The sequence below is a fragment of the Mauremys mutica genome, chromosome 6, assembly GCF_020497125.1.
Source record: "Mauremys mutica isolate MM-2020 ecotype Southern chromosome 6, ASM2049712v1, whole genome shotgun sequence".
Classification (NCBI taxonomy): domain Eukaryota; kingdom Metazoa; phylum Chordata; order Testudines; family Geoemydidae; genus Mauremys; species Mauremys mutica.
Window position 1 is genome coordinate 87,144,731 of NC_059077.1, and position 24,456 is coordinate 87,169,186.

At 41.8% G+C, this 24,456-nt stretch overlaps 1 protein-coding gene across 7 annotated transcripts in view; it reads left to right on the forward strand.

The window, feature by feature from the left end:
• The window catches only part of GKAP1 (G kinase anchoring protein 1), a 47,842-nt gene that overhangs the window by 8,072 nt on the left and 15,314 nt on the right, over positions 1-24,456 (forward strand). For 3 of the 7 annotated variants that reach the window (XM_045020709.1, XM_045020707.1, XM_045020704.1), the window contains exons 2-4: positions 6,376-6,647; positions 11,546-11,689; positions 22,126-22,203. In XM_045020709.1, the coding sequence (XP_044876644.1) occupies positions 6,429-6,647; positions 11,546-11,689; positions 22,126-22,203 (441 nt within the window). In that variant the 5' untranslated portion in view covers positions 6,376-6,428. Of the gene's footprint in view, positions 1-4,590; positions 4,709-4,889; positions 5,080-5,973; positions 6,113-6,375; positions 6,648-11,545; positions 11,690-22,125; positions 22,204-24,456 lie in introns of those variants that run through there. The other 4 variants (XM_045020705.1, XM_045020706.1, XM_045020708.1 and 1 more) reach the window with 4 other exon arrangements.

Below are 24,456 nucleotides of genomic sequence, written 5' to 3' on the forward strand. Positions count from 1 at the left end.
AGGTATGTGCAAAGTGCTACACTTAGGAAGGAAAAATCAAATGCACAACTACAAAATTGGGAATAATTGGTTAGGTGGTAGTGCTGAAAAGGATCTAGGGCAGGGGTTCTCAAACTGGGGGTAGGGACCCCTCAGGGGTTCGCAAGGTTATTACAGAGGCGGGGCGGTCCTAAACTGTCAGCCTCCACCCCAAACCCTGCTTTGCCTCCAGCATTTATAATGATGTTAAATATATTAAAAAGTGTTTTTAATTTATAAGGGGGTGTTGCACTCAGAGGCTTGCTATGTGAAAGGGGTCACCAGTACAAACCACTGATCTAGGGGGTTATAGTGGATCACAAACTGAGTCAACAACATGGTCAGACAGCCCCTAGTGCAGCAACCCTACACCTGGGCCATGGTGTCCCTCCCCCACCGCCTCTTCCCCTCCTTGAGGGTCCCATGACCTGCTGCAAGGGGTGGCAGGCGGGGGAGTGAGGAGGGGAGGGGAGGGGATCCCTGAGTAACTTTATACAAGTGAAAAAGCCTCCCAGAGACCTACGGCTAGTCTACACTGGCAACGCTAAAGTGCTTTGTGTGGTCACGGCCCAACGTTCTAAAAAAACCCAGTGCTCCCAGCACTCTAAAAAAAAAAAACAAAAAAACCAAACACCACCTCCATAAAGGGCGTAGCTACCAGAAGGAGAGCAACAAAAATTATACAAATTTTAGAAAATCTGACCTGTGAGGAGATGTTAAAAAATTGGCATATTTAGTCTTGAGAACAGAAAACTGAGGGGGGACCTGATAAGCCTTAACATAAAAGGGCTGTTATAAAGAGGACTACGATCAGTTGTTCACCAGGTCCACTGAAGATCGGTAGAACAAGAAGTAATGGGCTTAATCTAGAGCAAGGAAGATTTTGGACCCTTGAGGTCGGTTCCACCCCTACATTTCTATGATATCCTGCAATTCATTTGCATCGCTTTTGGGAACGTATTTCTGAATTGTGTGCAAAACTGATACAAATGTTCCAGAATTATATCTTTAACTTCTAAGACCAACATTTCACAGTCCATAATGGCTGAAGACCGTGACAGGCACATAACTACATTGTCTTGCAGCACATAGCTACTCCAAAGAGTAAAATTTTTTGGCAAAGCTATGTACTTTTTTGTGCATAATTCAAATGTTCATTGCAGTTCTTATCTTGCAAAGAAGGGTTAAGTTCATTGAGTTTGTCAAATGTGTTGTCCAGTAATCCAGTAAAACCTTGAAGCGCTGCTCAAGGAAGTAATGGTGAAGTGGTGATTCAGAGTTGATCAAAAACATAACTTCAAGGAGTTGGCAGATTTGTTTGGTATCACTTTTGTGGCTGGTGCTTCCCTGTGCAATGGCACCATATACAGTATGGTCCAACAGCGTTCACCTGAGCAGTAAGCTCACTACTGCGTCCAGTCATGGCTTTTGCCCCATCTGTACACATCTCAACACTACAATTCCATTTGATGTTTATCTGTCATGTATCGGTCTAAAATTTTGAACAGTTTCTCAGCAGTAGTTCTTATTGGGACAGAATAGCAAAATAAAGTCCCCTTTGATCTCAGATGAGCTTGTATATTGAACAGAAACCCTCATTTGTACTGCATTGGCATAGTCAGTACTCTCATCAATTTGTAGTATGAAAAAAGGATTTTGCCTTACTGCTTCAATTGGTTGCTCCTCAATGTCTCCTGCCATATCCACAGTTCTGCAGCTGTCCGTGTTGTCAGATAGTGGGGTAAAGTTTCACTGGTCAGCAATTTTTCTTCCACCTGCTATTGATGCCGTTTCAATTGCTGATGGTAACAGAAGACTTTCACCAATTGTATGAGATTCACCACTTCTTGCTATTTGGTATGAGACAGCATAGGATGCTACAAGTGCTTTGGGAGGGTAGCACTGCATTCTTGTGTTATCTTCATCTGTCCTTTCGGTTGATAGAGCTTTCATTAGGAAAAAAAAAATCTCATGGTTTTTCTTTGAGGGCATGTCTGAAGTGACATTTTAGTTTGCTTGGTTTCATACTGTCCTGAGCAAGAACTTAAGCACAAATAACACGCTGTGGTTGAGGATTTTCATCAGAACCAGTAAATGTGAATCCCAAGTTCAAGTAGGAAAGATCATATATCCTGTTTTTTCTTTTGTTCCTTTCGAAGGATAAGCATCATACACTTCAAAAAATGCTCCATTCATTCACTCTTATCAAACATCAAAGCAACTGGTCTCTCCACACTGAGAGGCCATTTGAGTGAGATGTCACATTCACATGATTTATGTAGCGCTGGAACTAGGGAGTGCTGATGTGGCAGGAGCACATTGATATTATGCACAGGTAATCTTGAGATCTGTGGGACAAAACCCATATGTAATGGCTGCAACAGGATTTTTCTGAAGGGGAATTCTTATTTTTATCAACAATATTTTGAAGAAACAACAACAAGAAAACAAATCTGCCTCCTAACCAGTAAGGCCTTTAATTTTTAAAATGTTTTATTTAGTTTCATTTCCCAGAATGTATTGGGTTTTATTCAAACAATGTCCTGGTTTTTAATTATCTATAAATAAATGAAGTACTGCAGGTGGCAGTGCTCAAATAAGGGTAATTTTGGGGAGACCAGCCCCCCTTAATACTTTAAGGGGCTACTCCACTTCTGACTTATTCAAAGGCATATGAGGGTGGGGATGTTTTTGCCTCCTTACTACTTCCTCCTGGGCCAGCAGCAAGGCCAAGAGCTACAAGGAGAACATCAGCAAGTGCCACCGTCCCTTGGCGGGGGGAGTTAGAATGCATTTGGGAATGGTCTGTAGAGAGAGCAGGAGTCTGCTGGAGTGATCAAGGATCCCAGCACTGGCCCTCCATGTAGTGGGGAAGGGTTTTCCCTGACTACAGCAGATCCCGCTGTCTGGGGTTGGTGCTTCATTGGCAGATCCCAGGCTCTCATGCTGCCCAGTGCTGAACAAACCTCTTCATCCTGGCAGGAAGCAAAAGGCACAGATCAGTGTCCTGGCCAGTTGCTATGCAGAGATCAGCTCAGGCCATATTGGCCACAACTCTTCCATTGACCAGCTGGGAATAGAGATGGGAAAAGATATCAGAGGCACAATGGAGGTTGGGGACTGGGTGAGCTGGGTGGTGGGGACCAGGGGGTGGAGTGAAGTTCTGGGGGACCTAAAAGGGGGAAAGAGGTCAGAGAATGGGAGCTGTCACCACAGGGAACCAAGGGAGTTAGGGAGTAAAAGCCCAGTCCTGGGGGAGATGAGGTCTGTGGTTTCAGGGGGCGTCAGCTGGTGAGAGGGGGCAGAGATGGGGATGGCACTGTTTAGTGTAGATGGAGACGAGCAGGGGAGCTAGGGCATGTTGGTTGGGTGCAGAAATCGGGGAAAGGCAGGTTAAAGGCAGAGGCAGTAGGTGGAGATGGGGCAAAAGGCAGTTAGGGGATGTAAGGGATAGTGGCAGGCAGAAGGGGACTTATTGAGTGGGGGAGAAAGTCGGGTAACGGGAGATGGAGTTAAGGGTAGGGTAGGGGAGGCAGGGGAAGAGGGTTAAGTAGTGGGGGCAGGCAGGGAGAGTTAGAGGTAGGCGAATAGGTGGGCAGAAGGTGGAGGTTAACAGGTAAGGAAGAAGGAGGCAGGGCAGAAGGGAGAAGACAGTCTTGCTGCAGCTGGGCTTGGCTTGGCAATGCAGAGCATGTCAGCACAGGAGCCACCCAAGATATATGTTGGCACCTCACCCCTTCCTGCCTTCAGGACCATCTGCATCCTTAAGGGCCCATTTACCCCCCACCCCCACCCCAACTCAAGCACTGATATGCAGAGGAGAGTGGAGCCCAGTACCAACAGCCATGGGGAGAGGTAATACCTATGGGGCAGTTGAGGAAGCAAGCCTGCTCCCTGCAGCAGTCGGTTTCAACTGCTGGGACCCGGTTCCTTTCCCATCCTGATCCCTCTACTGCAAAGGGAAAGCAAATGGGGCTGTGCTGAAGAGGCAAAGGTTAAGAAGGGAGAAGGCTGCACCCTGGGAGGACTGTTACACCTGCTGGATACAGCCTCCTCCTAACCCCAGGCCTTCAGCCTGGCTGTGTCTAGCATGGGGGACAGGAGCTCTGCTCTGGGGCTGTGTGTGACTCAAGGACCTCTTGATGCCAGCTCACAAAGGGGTACACCAAAAAGGAGTCATGTCAGGTCTTCACTAAAAGCATGTATCACGCTGGTCGTCATAATCATTGGGAGATGTATGTACAGAAAGTATATGAGGAGTTATGTATTCATGCTGAAAATTATGTTCTCTAGGTCTTGTAGTTAAAGGCAAGTCACTAAAAGTTACTGTGTTGTGAGACAAACTTCTCCAGATGGGAAGTGTGAGACTCTTGTCTCCCTGGTGGACCATTGTGTATTGTGTCTTACAACAGAGGTGTATTAGCATAGTGAGTCAAATGCTAATGAAGAGTTTGTAGATTTTTCAGAAGGGAGATTAACAGGAAGAGGTAAGGGGGTGGGGAGGGAGAGAGAGAGAGAGAGAGAATCCTGTTTTCAGGTGAAGATCAAAGGTCTGGTCTGTTGTACATCTCGGGGTGCAGAGAGAGAGAGAGACTGGCATACTTGTGAAGACAAGCTGCTTTCAGGCTTGATCTTGTAAAAGAGGGATCTCAGCTGTCCTAGTTGAAAACACGGGGGAAAAAGACTTGGGGTAAGCTATCCTGTAGAAGATACAGGAATGTCCTCTGAATTAAATGTGTATATGTTTCTGTTTTTTATGTAACCATTTGTTTCCAATAATCTTACTTATAATCATTTGAATCTCTCTACTTTGATAATAAACTCATTCTTGTTTTCACTATAAATAATCTAAGGGTTGTGTGTTAACTCAGGATCAGCACTCTGCTTTTCTTGTGAGCTGGGTTCTTTGGGAGCAGAGGATCTGAGTGTCCAGTGGAACAGGGCTGAGCACTCCAGAGGGACACTTGGAGAACTGGGGTGGTGGAGTATGCCTATCGCCAACCTAGACGGAGACAGTGAGGCCTGTGGAGATGTTGAAGGCAGTGCTTGTGTTTGCCAGAGGTTGGTGGAGTCAGGGAGCTGATCCACAGCAGGCACAGACGAAACTCCCTCGTGCTAAGGGCAGGTGGTAGCGAAGGGCCTCACAATCCTGGGTACCCTTGGGAAGCATCACACAGTGCTAAGGGCTGGGGTCAAGATTGGGCCCCTTTCGACAGGGAGGCTAGTACTCCTGGGATGCAGCCTTGTGCTTCCCACTTGCAGAGTTCCTGCCAGTCTCTCCAAAAGAGGAGAGTAACTGCTGGTTGGTGGCTGCTGCAGCTGTGGCAGTTGGAGGAGCCTGGGTCTCGCTGACTGAGACCTCCTGCACAGAGCCCATTTGCTTCATTTGTCAGACAGAGCCCCCTCCTGACCCTGGGCCTTCACCAGCTCCTCCCGCCACCAGATTACCTCATTGCGCCCCTCCCTTCCAGTTATTGGTAAATAACCTCTATTTCTTCTTCAAGGAGCCTCTACATTAAGATAAATGTGATTTTGATGGTATGTCTTAGATGCATTCACATAATTGAAATCTGTAGGACTGCAACTTAAAGCTCATTACACACATTTACAAAACTTTACTCCCTACATTTATCCTCAAGATCTGGTGCAAAGTTTGGGAGAACGGTATTACAATCTTTATTCACCTAGAATCCTCAGCTAAGCTTTCTGTCGGGGAGAATACTGCTTGCTAAACTTCTAAGAAGTGGCAATGTACAGCAGCTCCTTGAAGAAGAGAGAGAGGTTATTTACCAATAACTGGAGTTCTTTGAGATGAGCTTGCCTCTACAAATTCATACTATCTGGCCACCCACTTTCCTTTCCTGGAATCATGTCTCTTTGCTGGACTCTTAAGTTCAGGTCAAAGAAGCTGAGGCTATAGGGGTACCTCAACCACTTTTATCCTCTGGCTCCCAGAACATTAGGAGCAGTGAGAGAAGCAGGCAGGTGCCACAATGGGCACTGCTTCGAGAAGATTCTGTTTGCTGCATTGTTGCTACATCTTCTAAAAGTGTAAATGTGCATAGAGGCTTGTCTCAAAGAACTCCAGTTACTGGTAAGCAACCTTCACTTTCATTGTTTTTGTTCATATATTAATATTAAACATTACATTATAATTATTAAACTATCAAAATAGTTAATTCAAAAGTATAATGAGTCACTATTTTTATCCTGAAGTCTTTTGCCCCAAAATTACATAAAGCCTGTATAATTGACCTGTCAGAATTGTTGATGTGAAGGCATGTGCTATTGCAAAAAGTTTTTGTATAGCAGAATAGTGTGATTCCTTTATTCTTTCTTTTGTTGCTACATTCCCAGGAAGCTTTTTCTTTGAATAAGAAGTCATCCTCAAAATAATCTCAAACCATACAATGGCCTCAGCTGTAATCAGTTCAGTTCCCACTACTGCATCTCGCTTTGCTCTGTTACAAGTGGATAGTGGTAGTGGCTCTGATTCAGAGACTGGAAAGGGAAGAAGTGGTCGAGGTGCTGGGAAGTCTCAAGCTTCAGGGGGAAAATCAACTACAAATGAGAAGAAGAAAGAAAAGAGGAGAAAAAAGAAGGAACAGCAGCAGAGCGAGGCTAATGAGGTAGAGAGGCTGTTATATTTTCAGTAACATACAAGGTGTGCAGTTATGCCAGATACCCATATGCCTTGGGTAAATTGTTCATCTGTTAGCTGAGTAATGTGGCTATTTTTGTTGCTTTTGACATGTTACTTTTGTAAAACAAAATAATTTCAGTTTATAGTAATTAAAAGGTATTATTTAAAAATTAAAATTTTTCCTTAAAACTTTGTTACAATTCAGTCACAACTACGCTTCTTTAAATGTGGGCGGTTCTTGACTAATCAAACAATTAGATTTATATATTTAAATGAAAATAATTTGGTTTCTTATATCCCCATTTCCTGATCGCAGACCTTATTCAGCAGGAGACAGGGAAACATTCATCTTAGGAAGTGGGAGCTGGTTTCTTGTAGTTCCAGTAGGATTTTTTCCTTTACATACAGAAAGGAATGGAGAGGCCTTGGAACAAGTTGGTAGAATCATAAGTTGTGGGGCTAGTAACAAGGGATGTTGCAGATTTGCTTTGACCTGGAATAGTTGTTTCCAAACTGGAATGTGAAGGAGCAGATGCTGTTGACTACAGCTGAAGCCAGTAAAGGATGTAATGCTAAGCAGGAAGCAACTGGAGGAAGGACCAGAGGTTTCTTATTTTAAAGGCTGGAGAGCAACAGGATGGAAGGTAGCTTCTGACAGTATAGAGGGGGTCAAGGAATGATTGTGCTGCTCCTTTCTTATTAGTATTTTTAGTGCCAAAAGCTTTGATTGCCGACCCATTATGGTAAGAAGCCTGTGGTTCCTTTCTTGCTCCTGGCAACTCCATCCACTGCTCTTTTCAGGTTGCTGTTTGGTGACTATTTATCATTCACCACAATGTGGCGGTTATCCAGGGCTTGCCAGGTCTGAGCCCCGACACCTCTAGACTTGGCAGTTCGTAGCCCGAGCACCTCTGGATTTGCTGCCTAAAGTATGAAAGGGAAAAAATTGCTTCAGTCATGGCACTTCTTTCATTACAAATTAAGCACTGCTGTTAGCTTCCTCACCAACCTCCCCTCACTGGTCATACTAATAGTTTCCCTTAAAATTGGATCTCCTATTTCCATTAGTCTTCTGTAGGGTTCTGCTACCTCTAGAAAGAGACCTAGACTATACAGGAGAATTTCTGCAAAATTCCTGCCTTGTGAGATAGATATCCATATGAGTTGCAGAAGGGCTGCAGTGAGGAAGTGGTGAATACTTATTGGAAAAAAACACTTACGTAAACACTTTTATTCATAGAAAGTTCCAAATTATTTAGCAGGACCTTCCCATATTTTAAAGATGAAATTAGGGAAGCACAGCTACACTTAAATTCTTTTAAAGGTAAGAAACAATAACCTAGAAATATCTTGGCATCTCACTTCTGATATGAGGCAAGGCCCATTCATAATAACATGCTTGTATGTCCTTGTTCCATCACAGGATATGTATGTTGATAGTATTTTTTTTAAATGCCCTTTAAAGTAGTTAGTATAATAGTATCAGCTCATGTAAAAAGGAAAGAGGATACTTGCTAGTAATGTATACATTGCCAGTGCAGATTCAGATTGTAGGACTTACATATGAGATAAGTAATGGAACTCTTTAAAAGAACGCTTTGGATCTTATGTCCTAGAATTGATCCAATAAAAAGCCCCATATCCTGACCATCCCTCAGTTTCTCTTTCTACTAGCTTCAGTGAACTTGGAACCCATCCCCTTTCCCAGCATTGGGACAGTTTTCTTAGTTAAACTTTTTGATGGTTAAGTTGTTGAAAATATTCACTTCCAAAATCTTACAAATGTAAAAAAAGCTTCCTATAGTGAAGCCAGCCATGCAGATCTTGGGGGGAAGAAGCCAGTGTTCATGAAATGCTCTTGTGCTGATGTAATGTTGGACATGGACCAAGGCATCCTGTGTCTATAATGCCCAGGAAAAGGTCACTTGAGGATGGGATGTTCAATTTGTTTACTTGTCTTCACACCAGCTTGTAGGGAAAACGACTGTAGGCTTTATGGAAACCTTTGCATTTCAGAGAATCTCCTGTGGGAGGAGTTGCAGATTCAGGTTGTTCAACTCTTAGAATGATATTCACTATCTCTTCCAAAAAAAAATCCTCTTGGCAAAGAAAAATTTGGCTTGTCCAGATTCAAGAGCTTTAATTTTTCAGACCTAGCTATTAGGGTACAGTTTCCTCAAGGAGAGCAGCAGAGTTCTCCAAGGGATCTCACATCTTCTCAGCACCTCCATTTACCAGGAAAAAAGCATAGATGTACAGGGATCCAGTGGGAAGCAACAGTCTTTCCTTTGGGTCAGGGACTTTGTGCAGGAGTTGAGTTCTGGTTGTCCCTTGACACTGATAGCATCCTGTGATTCAAGGGGATCTGAAAGTCCTTCTGAATATTCATAAGATGGCTAGAACCATTGGCTGTATCTAAGGAGTCTTCAGACTGGCTTCTCTGGTACTATCTACCAAGCCTATACAGGCCTTGCAAAGAGAAATATCCCTGGAGTCTCCTTGGATCCAAGCCCTGAGTCTGTTAGATTCACACACTTTTTTCTGAAGCCTTGTTATCCCTGATATAGGGCCTCTTAATCTTAGGCTCAATAGAATCAAAGATCCAAGGGAGGGTATAGAAGTGCAATGCTTGGCAGCCTCAAACTACTCCTTTCTGGTGCAGCAACATCTGGTCCACCTACTCAGTCTCCTTGTTAGTGTCTCCTGTCTGGAACAGTTACCTCTTTGACACATTGTCAAATTGAAAAAGTAGGAAGAATTAGAAATATTATTTAAAAAAATAAATTCCAAAAGGATTAGTCTAATCTTAATACCTACTTGTAAGAATAGTAGGTAAAACAATTTTGGACAAATGTGTTTTTTTTAAACTGTGGTTTTTGTGCAATTTTAACTTGAACATTTTCTGATTTTTTTTGGTAAGTGCCTAGCCTTGCTGCTCCAACATTATCAACACCATCTTTATATTTAAGAATTATTAATTTGAGTGAAAATAACATCTAATGTTACACTACCTATGATAAAACTGTAAGCTTCAGAGTCTGATGTATGACATCTGGGGTCCAGAAAAATTGTATTTCCCTATCTCCCGATGAAACAGTATTTCAGAATTAGTTGCATTGTGGGGGTCTTAAGTCCATCTTTGAAACATCTGGAATTGACTTCTGTTCGTGAAAATAGACAATTGAGCTTTTTGTTATTGTATTTCCTATGTCTGAGCACCTTTTATAAAATTAAAACCGGAGAGAGTAATAAACCTTAGTATGAAATTACGGCTGGGAGGTCATCTATGCACTTTAAGCGTGAACTGTGAAATTCCTTGCTTTTGAGTTGGAGAGTCTTTAATGTTACTTTTCAACATATTATTTTGTAGTTGTCTAAGATACTTCTAAGTCATCTGTCATTATGATATTCACATACCAGAAAACAATTATAAAAGTAACTGCTCACAGATTGATGTAGTACTTAGCACGTGCTTGACTTAAGACAGAGGTGGGCAAACTACAGTCCAGGGGCCACATTCAGCCTGTGGATCCCTCCTGCCCAGCCCCTGAGCTCCTGTCCCAGGAGGCTAGCCCCCGGCTCCTCCCCCGCAGCCCCATCTCAGGGCGCCAGGGTGGCGGGGCTGTGAGCTCTTACCCTGCAGCACAGCTGCAGAGCCAGCCTGACCTGGTGCTCTGGGTGGTGCAGCTGTAGCGCCGCCAGCCACCGGTGCTCCAGGCAGTGCGGTAAGGGGCAGGGAGCAGGGGGTGTTGGATAGAGGGCAGGGGAGTTTGGGGTGGTGGTCAGGGGGTGGGGGGGTGTGGATAGGGGGCGGGGCGGGGAACAGGGGGGTTGAATGGGGGCAAGGGTCCCGGAGTGGCAGGAAGGAGAGGAGGGGTCGGGTGGGGGGTCCAGGGGTGATCAGGGGACAGGGGTCGGGGCGATCAGAGGGCTGGAAACGGGGGTTGAATGGTGGCAGGGGTCCCGGGAGGGCAGTCAGGAAGGAGAGGGGGGTTGGATGGGGTGGTGGAGGGCAGTCGGGGGTGGGGGTGGTCTGGGGGCGATCAGGAGACAGGGAGGGGTGGATGGGGCAGCGGTCCGGGGGGGGGGTGTCAGGACAGGGAACAGGGTGGGTTGGATGGAGCAGGAGTCCGGGGGGGAGGGGTGTCAGGGGGTGAGAAGCCGGGGAGGGGGGGGAGTTGATAGAGGCGGGAGCCGGTCCACTCCTGGCAGTTCGGGGAGGCACCGCCTCCCCTAACCAGCGTTCCATACAATTTCAGAAACCGCCAAAAAGTTTGCCCACCCCTGACTTAAGAGCTGTGTACTCGAAAGCTTGTCTTTTTCACCAGCAGAAGTTGGTCCAATAAAAGGTATTACCTCACCCACCTTGTCTTTCTAATATCCTGAGTCTGACACTGCAAACATTAAACTATTGCAAATATCAGCATTATCAGCTATTAAAACTACTTTGACTGTATTGATTTAAGTAATTGGTGAAATGAATGTAAGTTATAAGCAGATCCTAAGGCTGTGTCTATGCTAGAGACTTTACAGCGGCACTGTGCTGTAGTAAGGTCTCTCATGTAGGTGCCCTATACCAAAGGGAGAGAGCTCCCCTGTTGACATAAATCACCCCCTAAAAGCAGCAGTAGCTATGTTGGCGTGAAAAGCTCTCCTGCCAACGTAGTGCTGTGCACAGTACCACTTATGCTGGCAAAACTTGCATTGCTCGGGGTGTGTGTTTTCACCCCTGAGTGACATAAGTTTTGGCAACATAAGGGGTAGCGTAGACATGGCCTAAATGTCTAAGATGATAGCCCAATTGGCATATTGTTTCTGTATAATCACTAATATTCTAATAAATAGCAACACCATTGATTTATGTTCCTGGCTCTTGCTTTGCAGCTCCGAAATCTTGCTTTTAAAAAGATTCCTCAGAAATCCTCGCATGGAGGTTGTCTGTCTCAACATGAACAAACATTGCACAGCCCAGTGCAGAAAGACTCTCAGGAAGAAAATTGGCAAGAGTGGAGACAAAGAGATGAACAGGTACAGCTTACTATATCAAATTACTTTACTTGGGGTGTCTTGCAGAGTAAGTAAGTAACTTCAAAGGTAAATGTGTGAGAGAGATAGCTATGGCTGAGATTTTTCAAAGCAGCTTGGAGGATTTTCATTGATCTTCCAAAAATTTTAATGAGACAGGGTGGGTAAGGTAATATATTTTATTGTCAAACTTCTGTTGGTGAAAGAGACAAGCTTTTGAGCTACACTGTGTTCTTCTGGACACTCAAAGAAGAGCTCTGTGTAGATTAAAAGATTGTCTCTTTCACCAACAGAAGTTGGTCCCATAAAATATATTACCTCTCCAACCTTGTCTCTCTAATACCCTGAGTCAATGTGGCTACAACAGTGCAAGCAAAAAATTTTAATCATAGGACTGGAAGGGACCCTGAGAGGTCATCTAGTCTAATCCCTTGCACTCATGGCAGGACTAAGTATTATCTAGACCAGTGGTTCTTAACCTTTACTGCAGCCTGCATCCCTTTGGTTCTCAAAATATATTCTTGCGCCCTTAAACCTAGATATATTATTTGTTTGTATATTATAGTAATTGTTAAAAAAATGTATAATGTTAATAAATACAGAGGTTTGATGAAACAAAGTAGTTGTATTTACGTGCCTGTGCTTAATGTGTGTTTTCGATGATTTACCTTGGGAAAAAATCTGGCATGTCTCACACCCCCAGAAAGGGCATCTTGCATCTCCAGAAAGGGCGCGTGCACCCCAGGTTAAGAACCACTGATCTAGACCATCCCTGACAGGTGTTTTTCTAACCTGCTCTTAAAAATCTCCAATGATGGAGATTCCACAACCTCCCTAGGCACTTTATTCCAGTGCTTAACCACCCTGACAGGAAGTTTTTCCTAATGTCCAACATAAATCTCCCTTCCTGTAATTTAAGCCCATTGCTTCTTGTCCCATCCTCAGAGGTTAAGAAGAATTTTTCTCCGTCCTCCTTGTAACAATCTTTTATGTACTTGAAAATTATCATGTCCCCTCTCAGTCTTCTACTTTCCAGACTAAACAAACCCAATGTTTTCAATCTTCCCTCATAGGTCATGTTTTCTAGACCTGTAATCACTTTTGTTGCTTTTCCCTGGACTTTCTCCAATTTGTCCACATCTTTCCTGAAATGTGGTTCTGAGAACTGGACACAATACTCCAGTTGTGGCCTAATCAGCGCAGAGTAGAGTGGAAGAATTACTTCTCATGTCTTGCTTACAACACTCCTGCTAATACATTCCAGAATGATGTTCGCTTTTTTTTGGCAACAGCATTACATTGTTGACTCAGATTTAGCATGTGATCCACTATGACCCCCAGGTTCCATTTCGCAGTACTCCTTCCTAGGCAGTCATTTCCCATTTTGTATGTGTGCAACTGATTGTTCCTTCCTAAGTGGATTACTTTGCATTTGTCCTTATTGAATTTCATCCTATTTACTTCAGACCATTTCTCCAGTTTGTCCAGATCATTTTGAATTATTATCCTATCCACCAAAGCACTTGCAACCCCTGCTAGCTTGGTATCATACACAAACTTTGTAAGTGTACTCTCTATGCCATTACCTAAATTATTGATGAAGATATTGACCGGAACTGGACCCAGAACTGATCCTTGCAGGACCCCACTCGTTATGCTCTTCCAGCATAACTGAACCACTGATAACTATTCTCTGGGAATGGTTTTCCAACCAGTTATGCACCCACTTTATAGTAGCTCCATCTAGGTTGCATTTCCCTAGTTTGTATATGAGAAGGCCATGAGAGACAGTATCCAAAGCTTTACTAAAGTCAAGATATACCACGTCTACCACGACTATCTGGTTGGTTTGACACAATTTGTTCTTGACAAATCCATGCAGACTGTTACTTATCATCTTATTATCTTCTAGATGTTTACAAATTATTTGCTCCATTATCTTTCTGGGTACAGAAGTTAAGCTGACTGGTCTGTAATTCCCTGGGTTGTCCTTATTTCCCTTTTTATAGATTGGCACTCTATTTTGCCCTTTTCCAGTCTTCTGGAATCTCTCCAGCTTTTCAAAGATAATTGAAGATAATAGCTAATGGCTCAGACATCTCCTCAGTCAGCTTCTGGAGTATTCTAGGATATATTTCATCAAGCCCTGGTGTCTTGAAGACTTCTAACTTGTCTAAGTAATTTTTAACTTGTTCTTTCCCTATTTTAGCTTCTGATCCTACCTCATTTTCACTGGCATTCACGATGTTAGATGTCCAATCACCACCAACCTTTTTGGTGAAAATTGAAACAAAGAAGTCATTAAGCATCTCTGCCATTTCCACATTTCCTGTTCTTGTTTTCCCCCGCTCATTGAGTAACAGGGCCTGCCCTGTCCTTGGTCTTTCTCTTGCTTCTAATGTATTTGTAGAATGTTTTCTTTTTACCCTTTGTCTCTCTTGCTAGTTTGATCTCATTTTGTGTCCTGGCCTTTCTAATTTTGTCCCTACATACTTGTTTGTTTATGTTCATCCTTTGTAATGTGACCTAGTTTCCACTTTTTGTAGGACTCTTTTTTGATTTTTAGATCATTGCGGATCTGCTGGTTAAGCCAGGATAGTCTCTTGCCATACTTCCCCCTACGCAATGGGATAGTTTGCTCTTTTGCCCTTAATAATGTCTCTTAATAATGTCTACTGGAAGACGTGAGATAGAATCTCCTGCTTTGCTCAATCTTTACACGTAAATCTCATATTTTAAAGATTTTCTGTTCCATAAAAATCTTTTGAAGCATCTTTGTCATCACCCTTATTATCAAAAGAGCATTTCAGTTGGTTTATTCTTGGTCTTCTGATGTGCTGAGTTCACTCTCAAATCCAGATCTCTTGAAGAGCAGCGCACCCAACAAGCCACAAGGGTACGAGGACTGTCACATCTGTCAACATAAGATACTTATTAATTGCAATAGATATCCCTATTTTTCTTGGTTGATATATTTACCAAAAATAAGTATTCTCTATAGAGCTAGGGGTCACCAACATTTAAAAATGTAATGAGAGAGAGAGAGAGCGCGCGAGTGCGTGTGCCATTGAGACCTTTTTACCATGATTCCTCTTGGTAGAACTACTAAAGGCAGAAGTGACTAAGAATTGTGATGGCTTCAAAATGTTACAACCTTTTAGCCTTGAGGTAAGACCACTTGAAAAACCATACATTTTCTTAACTGATTGATGTGCCTTTCCTCCCAATGATGTCAGTAGGAGAAACATTCATAATTAAAACTGTTCCTTTGTTGATTATGGTAGTTCAGTACTTCACCTAAATATTTTGTTGATTTATAGAATGCCAAAATTTATTTTACTATTTAGTGCAATGACATTTTGTTTTTACATCTTTTTTTTTTTTTTTACATTTTTTCCTTGTTCTAGAATAGTGAGAGCTTGTATGAAACTCTTTACAACATTTACTAATAGGTACGTGATGATCTGGTGGCTTTGGTTATTGAGTATCAGGATATCTGAGTGTGTTTTCTCCTTTTATAAGAAAACTGTTTCATGGAGAGTTGGTGACATCACAATTCTCTGTGAATTATGCATTTTGAGATACCCCTGTACACTTGTAAGGTCCCTGTAAGGGGCCAGTATTGATGGTGACACGTCTTTAAAAGATCTGTGTGAAGTTCAGGAGCTAGGTTAAACGCCTCTATTGACAGCTACCTGGATTTTACTGACATATAGAGAGATTTTCAATCTGTGACTCAACAAAGAGGAAGAATTTCAGAAATCCCATTTTGGAAGGTGATCAAGCATTAAGTGACGGCAATGTTTGGTGGATAATAAATTGTTGAAAGTTGTTAATACTGTGATGTCAGGAGACTTCTTCCCCCCCCCCCCCCCCCCCCCCCCCCAAAAAAAAACAATAAAAAAAGGTATCAATTTTTTCAGCCTGCCTGTGCCTTCTGATTAGATGGTTGGTATATCAAGAAATGTAGTAGTGACCATAAAGTGCTTTGGAGAATTGCATGAAGCTTACAAGCCGCATGTCTCTGCCCTCCTTATTATAAAAGAGGAGAAACATTAGCCCTTGTTTAAGTATTTATGAATGTATTATTGAACAGTGGGACTGGATGGTGGACATACAGTTGATTCTTAATTCATTTGCATTCTAGAGGCCCATAGGTTATAAAGTTGTCTCGGGTTTTCCTTTCACTTTGAAAAGTAATTTCATGGTTTTGCCATAGTCCTGAAATATACCACTCTGACTTTGGCGCCATGATAAGACACTTTTTCACTAGTGGGTAGTAGAGAATAGCATAAATAGAGGCAATTGCAGTTTTTGAGATCAGAGCATGGACTGTTTGTGTATATAGTATAGTATTGAGCACACTGTCAATTTTAAGCAATTGTTCAGGGATCACAGTAGAGGATGGGGAGTTGTGATGCTCCTGGCACATGCTCTGCCCACAATACCTGAATAACTAGATGTTTTTTCTAAGCTCATCAGTAGTGAAATAGCTAAAAATGTAACATTGTCCTCATTAGGTTGCAGAGTTAACATCCCATTAAAAAAATAAGTAGTTTACTTCTGTCACTATGCTATCTGCTGTCTTATATCTTGTAGGCTTTTCTTGGCTACTGCAAGAGCTAGAGGGTAAAACTTTCCAATTCACCTAAGTCACTTAGGAGCCAAAGTCGGTGGGATTTAGACTCTGAAATAACTTAAGCACTTCTGAAAACTCCACCCAGAACCACAATTTCTTTGAATGAAAGATTAGTTTCTCCAGTAACTGATGGGGGGCCACCACCAGGAATATGTTTGTAGTGCATACCACTGCAAGCTATCTTAAATTGAACCTTGGAGAGAATTTGGAGTATTGGTGCAAGGTGTACATGGGTTGAGTATCCTTAACAAGTATAGGTAGATTCCATATTCTCTATCTAATTATTACATGTTTAATAATAAAACTTTGTATTTAAAATTATTCCTTAATTTAGAAACTTATGCACTGTTTGTAGCTGCTGCCAATAATGCCTGCCAGTGCTGCAGTGTATTCAATTGGCTCTTTAGAGGTGTTGTACCAATATAATAAAAACCAGCAGGATCTTATTAAGAGGGATAAGGCAAAGATGCCACATTTATTGTAAATACCATAACAAAACAAAAGACAATGTTTTCCTACTTGTTTCCATTACTACTTATTCCTTATACACACACAGACACAGACACATACACACACACACACACACACACACATATTCATTCACACAATCATTCATTCAGGTTCTGTATAGATGTTATAGTTACCAGCCTAGATGTTGCTCATGCCAAGTTACTGGCCAGGTATCTTGGTCATGAGGATGGAGCCGAGTCTGTGTCAGATGCATCTGATGCTCCTGGAGGTTGGTATCAGAACCATAGACTCAAAGTCCTCAGTCTTTAGAGTCCAGTTTTATAGGGATTTTTCCCTATGTTAGTTCATAGGAGTTGCCTCATTCTGCTGTTGCTAAATCAATCAGCAGATGGCTGGCTCCATTCTGTCAGATGCTTGTTTTTCCTTCCTTTGAGGTGTGGTGGGTCATCTGGTTGATCCCACTTGACACGTTCTTCAGCCAACACTGAATTCTTCAGACACATTCTCTATCTTAATCACATCTATTTCACTGTTTGATGGGGCCCTGCAATTATGGGCCAAGGTCTTACAGGTTATGGGGGCCCAAGAACTACCCTTTAGGACTTGGGGAAGTAGAACCAGAGTGTATAGAGAAAAGTGTGGAAAACCTAACAAAAAATAAACCTGATGCACTAGGGACCAAAGTCTTTTGGACACAAGTGGTGATTGATAAGTTTTTGTTTTTTTTTTTTGGACCCAATGCTAGCACAGGACACCACTAGAGACAGACACAGAACATGCAACAGAGAACATGCAACACAGAACACTGAACACAGACTTTGTCGCGACACTATAACCATGGTATTTTATAACTCTTCAGCTGGTACCAGCTCTCCTGATGTTTTGGTTTTAGAGCCTGAAAGATAAAAGCTTAAAAATAAATTAGCACAGTGCTTCCACATGGCAGACCCTGCTTAGTCTCTGCCACAGTGTGTTTGGTACTTGGGGCTGCACAAATGCTAATTAAGTGGTGCAAAAAAAAAATTTCATTTTAAAATTCCCAGCCACTTTGCCATGGCCTGGAGGTCTGAGGCAGAAGCAGGCACTGTTGTTACTGTTGCAATGGCATTCTGCCCTGGGAGGAGGAATCTACCCAAATATCCCCCTTCCCACTCTCCAGAGGGGTCCCAAAAACCTGACCCTTCTGGGGTCTCAAATGTTTTTTCTTCTGATGTTACTGCTGTTGTAAGATGTGAGAGTGCTGTTTTAACTCTCTGTACCCAACCTTAAGGGCATCTAACTGGGTTTGAGTACTACATACATTTTTATTTCTCTGCTTTTGCAGCAGAGGCTTTAAATCTTGATGCAGTTTTTTGTTTTTACATTTTTCCAACAGTTGTGAACAACAACCAACAACCAACAAACAAAAAAACCAAACTGATAAATATTAAGCACTATAACCCTTAATTCCTAAAAGAGCAGCTTACAATGGTTGTTTATTTTCTTCCCATGTTTTTCGGGGGTCCCAAGCCTCTTTTTTCCAATGTGCCATTACTTTCCAATTTTCTACCCCTTTTTCCAATTGGGATAGTTTTTCTTTTAGAGATATTTTCTCCTCTTTACAGGCTGCTAGGTGGAGGTAGCTGTTATTACAAGCCTTCCACAGCAGCCAGATCCCTGCAGCATCTCTTTTTACTGCAGTTAGGGGTTTGCATATGAGGATATATTGAGCCAATCTATCCTCTAGGTCCGAAATGGTGCAGATATCAGCAAGGGCTTGTTCAGTCCAAGGACTGTGCCCATATCTTTGGAGAATTTGCTGAAAAGGCGTTATCTCTTTAATAAAAGGTGAGGTAGAAGCTACTTTTGACTTCATTTCTTCCTCTGGGACTGTTTTCCCTTGCCTTTTCTTAAACATTTTAAATTTTGTTCAGCGAGCAGCACTGTCTGGTCCCTGGGACCCTCTTGTTGCTCCTGATATATATATATATTTTTTTTCTTTTTCTGCTACCTTCACGGAGGCCAACAGATTTAGTTAACAATTTTCCTACTACCCACACGGGGGCCAGCAGTTTTTGTTAATAATTTTACTTTTCCTACTACCCACCCGGGGGCCAGCAGTTTTTGTTAACAATTTTACTTCTCCTACTACCCACCCGGGGGCCAGCAGTTTTTGTTAACAATTTTACTTCTCCTACTACCCACCCGGGGGCCAGCAGGTTTTGTTAACAATTTTACTTTTCCTACTACCCACCCGGGGGCCAGCAGGTTTTGTTAATAATTTTACTTTTCCTACTACCCACCCGGGGGCCAGCAGGTTTTGTTAACAATCTTTTCCTACTACCCACACGGGGGCCAGCAGGTTTTGTCAATAATTTTATGAGCTCTTTATTTTTCTGCTACCCACACGGGGGCCAGCAGTTTTGGTTAACCAAGAATAGAACCGTGCTCTGTAGAGCCGGTTGTGTGCACACAGATTGGTTTACAATAAGTGAGGCAAAAATACCATAATCCCCCTTTCGCTATTCTCCACCAAAATGTTGTACCAATATAATAAAAACCAGCAGGATCTTATTAAGAGGGATAAGGCAAAGATGCCACATTTATTGTAAATACCATAACAAAACAAAAGACAATGTTTTCCTACTTGTTTCCATTACTACTTATTCCTTATACACACACAGACACAGACACATACACACACACACACACACATATTCATTCACACAATCATTCATTCAGGTTCTGTATAGATGTTATAGTTACCAGCCTAGATGTTGCTCATGCCAAGTTACTGGCCAGGTATCTTGGTCATGAGGATGGAGCCGAGTCTGTGTCAGATGCATCTGATGCTCCTGGAGGTTGGTATCAGAACCATAGACTCAAAGTCCTCAGTCTTTAGAGTCCAGTTTTATAGGGATTTTTCCCTATGTTAGTTCATAGGAGTTGCCTCATTCTGCTGTTGCTAAATCAATCAGCAGATGGCTGGCTCCATTCTGTCAGATGCTTGTTTTTCCTTCCTTTGAGGTGTGGTGGGTCATCTGGTTGATCCCACTTGACACCTTCTTCAGCCAACACTGAATTCTTCAGACTGGTAACTCCCTAACCATTCAGTCACATACATTCTCTATCTTAATCACATCTATTTCACTGTTTTGGCTTACTTAGAGTTAATTAATGTTTAACAAGTTTTATACAAAGTATTTCTTTGAGCAGGCTTCACACAGACACAGCTGGTGGCTTGCAGGTTAGAATCACAAATTTACTTTTAACATAAACCTTTAGTTATGAGGCATCAATTAACAATAAGTCATTTTTCATATAAACCATGTCTAATATAAACCTTCTTTAATATCCCTACAGAGGTAGGTAGCCTGTTAGAATGGGGGATGGGGAAGATTTTTTGAGGAAAAGGGGATACTGGACCAAAAAGACCTCCATCCCTTCCTTCTTTTTTCATTACTTGAATTTTTCAGGGCAATCATTGTGCCTTTTTTTTTTTTTTTTTTTTTTTTGGGTAGACATCCTTCTTGCTCAGGCTCAGATTCTGTTGTACAATTGATACTAAATTGTAGCCATAGAATGAACAAATTATTGGGGTAATAGCACATAGATACCTGCATACTGGCAGTCTCACTCATGTCCTTGCCTCCTGTTGAGCGGGTATTTCTATGATTGTGTTCAAGGACCTAAGTCAAAAGGAGAGGCTCTTGGCTCACTATTGTGAGCCATGCATCCCACAGTGGTAAATAGGTTGAAAACCAAGATCTTTGGAGGATTGCATAAACCATGTATTTTAAACAATCTGTGTCTCATGAAACCCTGTAAGTTCTTTAAGGGCACGGTTATCATAGGCAGGAAAATTGTATGGTATCACTAGAACTTATAAAAGCTAGTTGAGTCATTTTTAATTTGATCAAATTGAGCTGAGAATGTGCAAAGACTCAGACTTTAAGGCCAAAGAGACCATCATGATCGTCAAGTCTGACATCCTGCACATTGCAGGCCATAGAACCTCGTCCACCCATTCCTGTAATAGACCCATAATCTCTGGCTGAGTTTCTGAAGTCCTCAAATCGTGAGTTAGAGACTTCAAGTTACAGAGACTTCAAATTTAATCCTTAATAACTAAAAACATCCTCATTGCAACTCAAAGAACGGATAAATAACAGATGAAAGAGAAGAGTAGTGGAATGAACGGACAAAGACAAACTAAGAAACATGATAATATTTGCTTATTCATCACACTGAGGATTGCTCTGATAATTTGGGAACCATTTAAAGGAATAATATCTGAGGCAAACAAACTGCTACATTTTTAGAGATGTATTATAATCAGGTACATCTGAGGTATGCATGTTTGTTTATATTACTGCTGTATGCACACTGCAGTTTTTCCAACCTCCTTCTGATCCACCAATACCCTTAATCCATACCTCTGCTTACCTTCAACCCATCTGTGTCCCCCATTCAATAAGTTTGTATTGGCTTGGGTGTATTTTTTTTTTTTGCTCACCTTTTCCCATGAAGATTAATATAGTGCTCTAAACAAAACTCTGCTACCCCTCTGCCATGCCACCACGTTATAAAATCAGATGTTACCTCTCTACCTTTGCTAAGCAACTCTTAGTTCTTTCTTTTCTTTTCAGTCCCCACATATAAAATTTCAATTCCCCTTTTATCCCACGTCTCAAGAAACTCCATCAAGACTAAAGCTCCCCTCCATCTCTCCTTAATCTGAGACAGCTCTTGATCCCTTACGCTTCTCTGAAACAACTCTCGCACTGCACATCCTCCTTCTATGGCATCCCAGACAAACTTTTTTCCCTTTCACAGATGATGAGTCTCTCACCATCCCTGCCATTCAGCAGAAGTTACTTTTTGTTAAGAGCAGCAGAGCTGGCCTGGTCTCTTCTATGCTTTTGAGAGGCTCTTCTTTCCCCTGTCCTACTTGTTGATATTTTAGGCTTTAAAATCAACAAGCTTCTGCATGTGGAACTTCAAGATCTAAGTTACAAGCAAGCATTTTGAACAAATGCAATTTAAAAAAAAAAAAAAAGAACTTACCTTTCCCTGTAGTGACTACGTAGTGCATGGTTTCAGTCACAGACTTTTATTTAACAAAATGTGTTTCAACCAATAAGGTATTCTACCAATTGTTGTACAGATGTATTTAGTCATTCTTACTGGTGCATTTTGTCATATTACCAAGAGTGTGTTGACAGCAGCTGTAACATCCCATAGGCTAAAATTAAGTTTTAAAGATGTGCAATTGAAAGCTGGTTTTGCTTTTTATTAATAAAAACAAAAAATCTATCATGAGTTTTTTGTCTTAATCTTATTTCTTCAGCTGACATCTGAAATGTTTGAAGCAGATCTTGAAAAGGCATTATTGCTAAGCAAACTGGAATATGAAGAGCACAAAAAGGTATTTTCTGGCTTCATCCTGATCTGAAAATTGTGCAAGTTTTTTACCTTTATTGAGTTCTGGATAAAGGAGATTAATAATTTGGTTTCCACAAAATTTCATGTAAGCTAACATTTACTAAGAATTGAAAAAACCATTAGAGAGTTGAGGGAAACCACAAACAGCCATATTACAGTTTGAGAATATTAAAGATGACCTGCTAAGGGGAAAATGAGTTTGTACCCTCTTTGCTTCTTTGATATATAAAGACATTTGTTTTCACCTTAGAAATAATAAGACTGCTAAGCCTTGTTCCATGTAGGTGTGTGTGTGCACGTGTGTGTTTTTGTTTTACTTTATTTATTGATCTTGGTGTGGGCCCTGGAGAGGTCTTCTTAGACGATCATAGAACTGAAGGGGAAGAGGATCTTTTTTAGGTCTGAATTGAAGTGGTAGGCATGTTGAATCTTTAACATCTTTCCTCCCAATTGTTTCAGTTATTTGACTTAAATAGATAACAGTTTAAAACAGGCTGACTAAAAATTCCTTCTCAACTGGTTAGGTTTACCTTCTTTGGTACTTGTATTGTTGTCTTGCTAGTTCTCCAGTCATCTACATAGTGTTCCAGGAGAGAAAGTGCTGATAAGTCCTGAATTTCTAGTGTGAAAAACAAGTAGGGAACTTTAAGAAAAACAAAAACCTTTAAATTATATAGAAGAAAAAAGCAAAAATTGCACACGTCCATTTTTTTGCTCGGAGTGTCAGCTTTAGTAGTGTCTTGTACTTCTGTTGGACAAACTAACTTAATTGTGGGGATTCCCTTCAAACAAACCTCTGCGAAGTCTTAAAGTTCTTAAAACTAAACTGTAATTTAACTTCCAATTTTAACTTCATTTTAAAATGCATGCTTAAGTACAGGCCAGCAAAGACTTAGTCTTTAAGCATAGCTGTTGGGGATTTGCTCTTGAGTCCAAATGGTATCTGCATGGATTGCAAGTAAAGCTAACTCTTTAGCAGTTTGGGAGAACTTTGTATATGCTAGTAAATTTAAAATCTAGTAGCTGTTTATATTGTAGTCTCATAGTATAGAACAGGGTTTCTAAACCTTTATCTTTCTGAGCCCCCCCCCCCATGCTATTAAAAACTCTGGGGTGGGGAAGAGACATGGCTCCGGGCTTCAGCTGCGGGTGGTGAGGGGGGCACTCTAGGCTTCACCTGCCGGGCGGGGGGGTGGGACTCTTGCCCCGTTGGATGCTGGGGGGCTCCGAACTTCCTGCCCTTGGCTCCAACCAGTCTAACGCTGACCTGCTTTGCGGATCCCCTGAAACCAGCTATCGGGCAGTGGACCCCTGGCTAAGAGCAGCTGATATAGAACATCAGAGCTCGTTTTTATTTTTTTCCCCTGCTTTATTTATTTTCTATATAACTACTTTTTCTGTTTAGGTAAAACCTTCAAAGCACACTTTACTCTTTTCAGTGTAATGGCACATTTAATAAAACAGAACCTCAGGCTTAAAAAGAACTCTCTAAACCTCTGTCTAATTTCATTTAAGCAATAATGTCATTGGCTAGAGCATGGTCATAGAATATTGGCGGTCTGCTGCTATATGGATGACTAGGGATATTGAGAGTAAATGTCAAGCAGATGTTTATTTTTAAAGCAAGTCTAATTGGGGGGGAGAGACAGAGCTCAGTGGTTTGAGCATTGGCCTGCTAAACCCAGGGTTGTGAGTTCAATCCTTGAGGAGGCCACTTAGGGATCTGGGGCAAAAATTGGTCCTGCTAGTGAAGGCAGGGGGCTGGACTCAATGACCTTTCAAGGTCCCTTCCAGTTCTAGGAGATTGGTATATCTCCAATTATTACCTTTACCTTTAATTGATTGTGACACTACTGTATTACAGTACTTTTTGATTTATATTATACCAAATTGATTTTTAGATAACATTTTATCTTGGTGTTGGGGTACTAGGCTGACAATTCATTGTACTGTTTGTGAATAGCTATACTCTGGTTTCTTTAGGCTAATCGGAGTGCAGAGTGAGAAAGATGTCTACTAAAAGCTGTCAGATTGTTTTAGACCAAGAGCTTTGTTTGTGTACTGTAATTTTTTCTTAAGAATACAAAACTTTAGAGCAGTGGTCCCCAAACATTTGAGGGTCATGTGCCCCCCAACCTTTCTGGGGCTGGGAGTGGGGGTGGGCATGACGTGGACAGGAGTAAGGGGGGCTGGAGAGCAGGGCCGGGAATGGAGCAGAGGTTGGGGGCTGGCTGCT